We start from the raw sequence: 8,543 nt of genomic DNA, 5'->3' as shown, positions 1-8,543 counted from the left end.
TATTGATAGCCGTTTTCACAACTTTTCCCAGAAAACAGCACAGGATGTTTACAATGAAATGAGAAATTGATTGATGCATCTTAAGTGCATTTCCTAAACACTCATCATTAAAAAAATATACACATGGACTTAAACGTCCTGATCCCTTTAAAGTGACCAATTTTGCCAAGGGGTTTTTTCAGTGTCTGTACCACATATGTATTTAAGCACACCTCTGCCACTCTCTGGAAGCTTTTCCACAGCACTGGGGTGGGGGGTTTTTTTCCCCCCATCCAAAATGACAAGATTCCTGAGCCAAGTGCAACACTCAGTGAGGGATTTTAACTCTGTAAATCAGATGATACCACAATCACAGTTCAATGAAAGGAGCAAAAATCAAATCAAACAAAGAGATCCCATCATCCCCTGCCGCATCCTCCCTCCTCCCCCTTCCCACCCAACCAGCAGCTCTGTAGTCCATAAAGGAGATCCGAGGAGAGCAGCTCTGCCATACACTGCTAAGCACAAAGTAAAACATATGAAATACGCTACACACTTTGTGCTTGCTTTGTTGTTTTCACTCACCCAATGAAAAGGGCAAAGAGAAACATTTTAAAGGGATGTGCAGCACCTTCTGCAATTTGCTCTAACACACTTCAGCCAAGAGCCAGTTCATTCAAACACACTGACTACACTCAGCAGCACAAGTCCTGCGGGGTTTGCCTGGTAGGTCCTTGGGCTCATCAGGCAGAGAGCGGCTGCACTTCCTTCACCCCAACACCACTGTGGGCACCATCAAAAGCAAACCAACTTCACATGGCAATAAATTTTTTATTCAAATAAGCTTGTCAACACCAATTACCACAACCACAACTGCCAAATACCAAGAAGCACTGCGAGGAACTCGGGGAGGCTGCTGCAGCCCTTGTTCCACTCTACAAACACCAAGTTTGGGATGAGGTCCTGAGGCCTCCAGGCATGGCGGAGCCAGGACCCGCAGGATGCAGCCCTGCACCAGCACATGGCAGCAAAGGAGCCTCCCCCACTCTCTGCTTCCAGCTCTCAAAGCTAAGCCAGCTGTCAGCTCTGTTTCTTACAAATGCTTTATCTGCTAAAAGTAACAATTCACACGAACCCAAGGATTTTTCACGACTAAAAATTGTGAATAAATAGTATTTTTCGATGTGGAAAACTCCAGCAATATGCCACATATTAAAAAAAAAATAAATAATTTTTTTTTCCTTAAAAACATGTTATAAGGTATGATTGCTGGCAGGATTATTCTGGAAGCCATCACAATCTAAAGAGTTCCAGCAACATTAGCATGACACAGTTTAAGCTCCCAGTGTTTTCCTGGTACAAGCAGGAAACAAAAATTCCAGAAGAAACTCTCAGTACATGAAATCAAATCGCCACACAAAGTACCTTTTTTTCTGTAATATTTTATTTTATTTATATAGAAATACTTAAAAAAACATGAAGTAGCACCATTACTTAAGTTTTACTTTTATTATGTAGAACTTTAAATGTCAGAAAAATAAAACTCTTGATACAATTTCAAATCTTGTCTCAGCAAATATAATATTAGTATTTGACCATGAGGTTAAAGGCCCTTTATCATAAAATAAAATATACTTTGTTTTTAAACTTTGCTCAGTAAAGTACATTTAAGCTCAAGTAACGTCACCTACATATACATAAACAAGTGGTAAACAAATGTATTAAAATAGAAATACTAAAACTATAGTGGTGCAACAGAATTTTTGTAATTTCCACTGAATTCTATTTATACAAATGTTAGAAAGCTTCAACAGTTCCTTTTGACATATGTTTATACATTTCCATTTTTGTAATAATATAGAATAAAATATGCTTTATATCACTGAATAGAAAATATGCTGGGTGAAGCAGATTTAAAAGATTTTTTTTCTGAACCTATAAAATCTCCATCCCAACAGAATACTGTTCAAAGCATTACACATTTTATGGTTTGTAATTCCGTTCACAATTGTGTGATATTAAAATAATACAGTGTTCTTTGCCATAAGGCCATACTAAAATAAAAAAGATTTAACCCAGCTACAAAAAGTTCACTGAACTTAAATTAAAATACTTGTAAACATCTTTGCAATATGAAATATAATTTTTCAAGTCAAAAAAGAATAAAATACTTCAATCTGTATTAATGCAATTTATCTTTAAAACCTTTAAACGTTTTTAATATATATAAGAGATATGTTACAGTTTTGTTGGTTTTTTTTCTTTTTTCTTTTTTAAAGTCTGATAAAGCTGCAGTATCATGGTTTTTCACAGGAACTTCTTGCCCTTTCAAGAACATTCAGAAAAGTATCCACCCATAGATTTAATTATTTTGTAATAAGCATCCTAGAACTACCAGCACGTTTTACTAACAGTCCACACACCATTGTCATCATCATAAGCATCTTCTACTTTCAATTTTTTTTTTCTGGTTTTTGTTTTGTTTGTTTATAAAAAAAGGGGGGAGTTTTGGAAGCTTCGTATTAAAGTACAGTGTAAAAACTAGCCTAGCACTAGAATGGAGTCGCCCGTTATTATTTATAGCATGCACCCGCTGTCACACCACCCCCCAAGCCCTCCCTCGGCCGCACCCGCACCCCTGGCGGGCGCGGCCCCGGCCCCGCCGGCCCCCCCCGCCCCTGCCCTGCCCGGCCCGGCCGCCGCTGCCCCCGGCGCTCAGGAGAAGATGCGGATGGCCTGGGTGACGGCGCTGTGGCACACGGGGCACTGCGGCTCCGTCTTCTCGCAGATGCGGTTGGCGCACTCCATGCAGAAGAGGTTGTGGCCGCAGGGCACCAGCGCCGCGATCACCTCGCTCTCGAAGCACACCGAGCAGTCGCGGCTGCCCTTCCGCCGCACGCCGGAGGAGGAGCAGGAGGAGCTGGACGAGGAGCTGGAGGAGGAGGAGGACGAGGCGGAGGAGTCGGAGGGCAGCCCGGGCAGGTGGGCGCCCAGCCCGTTGGCGTACAGCGGGTAGGAGGCGGCCAGCAGCCGCCCGCCGGGGTCGCTGCGCACCCGGCGCGCCAGCGGGTGCTCGGTGCCGGCCGCGCTGCCGTGCAGGGGCGGGGAGAGCCGCGCCGGGGGCGGGGCGGCGCCGCGCCGGGGGCCGCTCACCAGCAGCGCCAGGTTGGCATTGGCGGGCGCGGCGCCCGGGAAGGCGGCGGCGGCGGCGGGCGAGGGCGCGGGCGAGGGCGGCGCGGCGGGGCCGCGCTCGAACTGCGGCCACAGGAGGGCGGCCCCGGGCGGCGGGGCGGGCGCCAGGTCGAAGCCGGGCGGCGAGTCGAAGGGCAGCTCGGAGCAGCAGTCCGGGGAGGAGAGGACGTCGCCGCCGCCCCCGCCGTACACGTAGCCGTTGGCGCTGTTGTTGTTGTTGTTGCCGTTGTGGGAGAAGCTCAGCGCCGGGCTCGGGGGGCTGTAGTCGGCCAGGCGGGCGCTGCCGCCCCCCCCCGTGCCGCCCCCGAAGTAGGAGTCGGTGGAGGCGCTGCCCAGCGAGCTGGAGCTGTCGTTGCGGTAGTTGCAGAAGGGCTTGCGGCCCGGGGTGGGCGTGATGCTGGGCGGTGTGGGCTTGCTCCAGAGGCTGCCCGTGCCGTTCAGCTCAAAGCCCACGTCCGTGCCGTTGGCGTGGAAGTCGTTCTCGTCCGTGAGCTCGATGATGCCGCCGGTGCGCATGGCGATGTGCGCCTCGATCTCCTCCCGGGCCCGGTCCACGTTCTCGGGCATGCCCGTCACCTCAAAGACCGGCTCCTTGTCCCGGCTCGGGGTCACGATGTACGTGTGCGTCTGCTGCTGGATGCGCTTGATGGTGGCCCCCTTGGGCCCCACGACCAAGCCCACCACGCGATAAGGCACCCGCACCTGGATGGTGGTTTGGCCGGGCAGGTTCGGGGGGCCGGGAACGGTGCCGTTCAGGGCTGTATTCTTGTTCCGCGAGGCTCGGATCATGGAGAAGTGCTCGGCCGCAGAGATGATCTCCCTGCGGGCCATGGCCACATCTTCCTTTCTGCCCGTCACAACAAAGAGCGGCTCCTCCCCGCGAACCGGGGTCTTGATGTAGGTGTTGGTCTTTGCCCGCAGAGCCTTGATTTTACAACCTGGGAACGAGATGCGGGAGATGGAGGGCGAAGGGGAGGGGGAGGAAGGGGAGGTGGTGGGGTAGAACCGGTTACAACCCATTGTTTGGGTGCAGCTAGGGAGGTGGAAAAAAACACACCCACCCGAAACACATTGCCCCCAGCCCCAGGTGATCGCTGGCATCTCGTCCGGGAGCCCCGGTCACGGTGTAAAGTAATGTCAGCCCACAGCCCTGGCACACGCCCAAAGGCATCGCAAGTGGCCACCGACACATCTGCCATGCAAACTGCCCCAAAACTACCAACGTGCAGTTCACAGAGACGGCAACACAAAAAAGAAAAAAAAAAAAGGAAAAAAAAAAAAAGCGTGCAGAAAAACTGCACTGCACGGCCAGAAATAAAATAAGATAAAATGCAAGCAGACCTAACAAATCAACACACCCGCCAGTCCACATTCCTGCTCAGCACTTTCCTTTTGGAAAAATAAAATCAGTTCTTAAGAAGGTGAGGAGCAGCGGCTATACCGAATGAGCCACATTCCCCACTGCGGATGCTTTATTCCAATCTCATTGTTCCACTTCTCCACTCCATTTCTCTTCCTTAAAAATAATCCACGATTTTTAACTTTGGGGGGGTGGTGGTAGGGAAGCACCGAGGCTCCCATTTTCCTCCAGTTTCCTCTTGCAAATCTTAACTTTTGCAGCCGGAGGAAAGGAGCGATTTTTATTATTTTCGTGATTTTTTTCCCCAACCCGGCAGCTGAAAGTGCATCTCGAAAGTGATGCATAACGCTCCTCGGAAACATCACGTCTGCTGCTGCACTTTCTTTGTCTGGGAGAAGCCGGCACTGGCCACCACCGCACGGCTGCAGCGTTCCTGGGAATGGCCAGTGTCGCATCTGAGCCGCCCGCCCGGCAGCGCGGAGGGGAGACCCGCGCCCCCACACCCCTTCGCATGCAAGGCACCCACCTTGTCTCCCCACTATCTCCGCGACATGTTCCGAGCTGGGCACCGGGACGCATTCAGTCATGTTCACGCTCTTTTTCCGAGGCTCGCTGTCGTAAATGGAGCCCGTCTCGTCGTTGTCCAGCCCCAGCAGGGAGAGCTGATCCAGGGCGATCTGAAGGGCTCTTTGGTCATCCAGGGTCTCTCCCCCGCCACCACCACCACCGCCGCCGCCGCCGCCGCCGCTCCCGTTCCTCTCCATGTCTGCAAAAAGCGAGCTGGGCATAGTCCCTGTGTGTGGTGCACCCTCCGCCTGCGCTCGGCTCAGTAGTAAGAGATCAGACACAAAGGAGAACCCAAGGCAGATGGCCAGCAGGAGAGAAGGGAAGGGAGGGTGGGCAACTGCTGCAGACCGGGGAATTGTTGCCTTTTGCTTGTATATTTTGTATCTTTTTTGCTTTTTTTTTTTCCTCCTCTCAGTGCAATCCGGTTTATAAGATGTTCTCAGGACCCCCCCCAACGACTCCCCCCCCGGAGGTTTTTTTCGGTTGGCTTTTTCTTTTTTTTTCTCCTTTTTTTTTTTTTTTTTTGTCGGCTGGGGGGTGGGGTGGGGGGGGGGTGGGAAGAGGATAAGCGAGAGGAGCTCCGATGGCTTCCCCCCCTCGAGTTCCTCGCCGGCCACAATGCCAAGCGGCGGCAGCGTTTCTTTAAGGAGCCCCTCCCAGGCTCCACTCCACTCACTCAGCGATTTTTTTTTTTTTTCCCCTGCTCTCCCCTCCTCTGTCTGAGGCTCTGCTGCAGCCAGACGGCTCTGGAGAGGCGGGCGGGCGCGGGGCGGGGAGCGGGGGCCGCGCCGGCCGCCGCAGCGTCAGCGCCGCTCGCTCTGTCAGCCCCGCGCCGCCGCCGCCGCGCGCCGCGATTGGCCGGGGCGGCGCCGAGGGGCCGGCGCTGCCCCCCCGGCCCGGCCCGGCCCGGCCCGGCTCTTTGTTGTCGGGCTGCCCGACAATGCCGGGCCCCCCGGCCCCGCCGGCCGCTGCTCCCCCCTCTCCGCCGCGCCTCCCCCCCCCCGCCCCCCCACCCCCCCGAGCGCCCGCCGCCAGCCCCACCTGAGCGCTCGGCGGAGGGGGCTGCGCTTGGGGTGGGGTGGGGGGGGAAGGGTGCCCTTTGTGCGCCTCCCGCCGGGCTCGGGAGGAGCAGCAGCGCCACCGGCGGCACCGCAGGGCCCCCCCCCCCGGCCGCGGCCCCGACCCCGCACCAGCAGCGCCGCCGCCGCCGCCGCCGCCCCTTCACCGGCCCCGCGGGCGGCGGCCGCGGGCGCGCGCGGAACCCCCCGCCGGCTCCCGCGCGGCCCCGCCCGGCGCGCGCCCCGCGCCTGCGCGCGCCCCTCCCTCCCGCTGCCCCCGCCCGCCCTCCCTCCCCCGGCGCGCGCACTGCGCCCGCGCGGGGCCGCGCGCGGGCCGGGCCCGACCCACACACCCGGCCCGGCTCCTGCGGCCGCGGCGGCGGAAAGGCCGCGCCTGCGGGCACCGGGCTGCGGCCGCCCAGGCGCCTCCCGGCCCGCCCTGCAGGCGCTGCGGCCCCGGCGGGAGCGGGGTCAGCGCCGGGGGGAGCCACGCCTCCGTCCTGCCCGGCCCGGCCGTGCCGCGGTGACCCGGCGGGTCGGGAACAGAGCGCGGTGACACCGCGGGCACAGCGGGACCGGCGGCGCTGCGCCCCTCTGCTGTGGTGCCTCCCGCCCCTGTGGTGGTTCCCGACACCCCCACGGCTGCCCCGCAGCGTCCACGTTTCCGACCACAGAGAGCCCGCAGGGGAACAGCGCCTCTCGCACGGCCGCTCGTGCAGCGCAGTGCCACCAGCATCCCAGGGCTTTTGCTAAACCGCTGGAAAATAGATCACCCCGCCTCTCCCTTGGACCTTGTACCGCCAAAGGACCCTTCGACCAGTGAAAGTTGGTTTTGCTCTCAAGTACCCTGTCCCAAAAACTTTGCTTCGGTCTGGTGACTAGATATGAAAGTGTCCTCACCTTTGTCATAAAAACGCCACCAATCACATTTTATTTCTCCAGCTCTTCTCCCTGTATCTATAAGCACGCATACTCAGTCCTTGCCAGCTGTCAGGTTCAAAACACTGACATTTTCATACTTCAGAGAAATCAAATAATAAGTAATTGTTTTCCAGTATCAGGTATGACGGGGGACAGACGTTTACAAGTGCACCCGGATCTGTTTAGCCAGCTGCCTGTACAAACAAGTGTAACAAGTCACAGGTAATTGTTTACACACAGTGTTTATTGCAAATTACTGTCACTTCCTCAGGATGTTAGCATGTTGTATAACAAAGCTCCAGTGGATTGTTTTCTAGCAAGGGTATACACTGGTGATGTGCTTTCCTAAGTGCTGAGCTTGTCCCATCAACTAAGTTTCATACTTAAAAGATTACTTATTTTACAAATTAAATTCCATAGGCAGCAGCAGTGGTTTCCACGGGGTAAATGAGAGATTACTTCTCAAGGATCCATAAGGCTTATAACAACAAAATAATGCTCTTTATTATTAAATAAAATAGAAATTGAAAGTCTGCTTCTTTGCAGTATTTTTAAGTCAAGGACTCTAAAACCTGTGAGACAGAACATAACTATACCCATTTACCAGACAGGGGCAGGACAGGACAGAGGTGAGGGAAAGACACATCAGTGTAGAGGACTGGTGGTGTTGAAGTCCACCAGCAAGTGTCACAAATGCTGTAAGTGCAAAGATATGAGGAGAGCGGTTGGGTTGTGCTTGGATTTTACCTGGTTTTTGTTTTGTTTCTTCACCTGACTCATCCCTTTTTCTCTCCCTCCCCCTTCCCACTCCATGTGCTTAAACTATGTGTTTCTGCCCAAGATCACTGTACTGTACTAAACATCCATGTACTGACTGAGGAGAAAAAGGAAAATGAGTTATCTTCAGGTTTATGTTCCTCTACAGGAAAAAATTTCCCAAAGCAAGAGCCCAGGCAGATCTAGCTTTATTTTTTTAATGTCAAGTTAGACGCTCTAATTAAAAATGTTTAAAATACATTTCAGAATAAGCATGATCCTTTCAGGGGGGAGGGGGAGAAGAAGATGCATTTCTGGGAGACTAAGCATGCCCTGGTGTTCCAAGAGTCCCATGAATCCTGTGGAATGCTCCCACATCTTGAGGACTATTACTTTTTTTAGTGTTTTAGAAAACATTTAAGAGCAAACTACAGGGAATAATAACAATTAAAAAGTTCTACTGATGTACCTTAAAACCCACATGCACCAACAGCACAGCCCCCAGGGAGCACAGCATCTATGCAGTGGTGTGCTCGTATGGCAACAAGCAACACACACCAGATTTATATGAATTTACTCCCTCCATGGAAATGTTTCTTCAGAATAACTTAATCAAGTCTAAATTAAAGTGTTACCTATCTACATAATGCCTTTCATTCCATAAAACCTTGAAACATGCACAGAATTAAACTCCATCTCTGGGGGAGAGA

The 8,543-nt window shown here is 53.3% G+C and overlaps 1 protein-coding gene and 1 long non-coding RNA gene across 4 annotated transcripts; one reads left to right on the top strand and one right to left on the bottom strand.

The window, feature by feature from the left end:
• Positions 1-1,407: 1,407 nt before the first annotated feature.
• On the bottom strand, positions 1,408-6,289 carry MEX3B (mex-3 RNA binding family member B). 2 transcript variants are annotated; one of them, XM_051796625.1, is made up of 3 exons: positions 6,140-6,289; positions 5,058-5,297; positions 1,408-4,109 (listed from the first exon to the last, which is right to left on the bottom strand). In XM_051796625.1, the coding sequence occupies exons 2-3, from the start codon at positions 5,293-5,295 to the stop codon at positions 2,695-2,697; spliced, it is 1,653 nt and encodes a 550-aa protein (XP_051652585.1). In that variant the 5' UTR covers positions 5,296-5,297; positions 6,140-6,289; the 3' UTR covers positions 1,408-2,694. The 2 variants fall into 2 exon arrangements, with proteins under 2 accessions (XP_051652585.1, XP_051652584.1); XM_051796624.1 differs by lacking the exon at positions 6,140-6,289 and having other exon boundaries at positions 5,058-5,933.
• A 238-nt stretch (positions 6,290-6,527) lies between these two features.
• On the top strand, positions 6,528-8,041 carry LOC127475158 (uncharacterized). 2 transcript variants are annotated; one of them, XR_007906110.1, is made up of 4 exons: positions 6,528-6,981; positions 7,212-7,299; positions 7,685-7,775; positions 7,919-8,041. It is a non-coding gene; the product is annotated as an uncharacterized LOC127475158 (long non-coding RNA). The 2 variants fall into 2 exon arrangements; XR_007906109.1 differs by having other exon boundaries at positions 6,528-7,299.
• Positions 8,042-8,543: the final 502 nt, after the last annotated feature.

The sequence above is a fragment of the Manacus candei genome, unplaced genomic scaffold (genome assembly GCF_025592945.1).
Source record: "Manacus candei isolate 608988 ecotype Guabito, Panama unplaced genomic scaffold, ASM2559294v1 h1tg000046l, whole genome shotgun sequence".
Taxonomy (NCBI): Eukaryota; Metazoa; Chordata; class Aves; order Passeriformes; family Pipridae; genus Manacus; species Manacus candei.
Note: the sequence above shows the minus strand (reverse complement) of the source record. Positions and strands in the feature narration are given on the sequence as shown.

Bases quoted from the DNA above. Each gene is read 5' to 3' on its own strand.
- MEX3B (XM_051796624.1), bottom strand. From the start codon at position 5,319: ATGCCCAGCTCGCTTTTTGCAGACATGGAGAGGAACGGGAGCGGCGGC. The intron at 4,110-5,057 runs GTGGGTGCCTTG...TCTCGTTCCCAG, and splicing joins GGAGATAGTGGGGAGACAAG to GTTGTAAAATCAAGGCTCTG.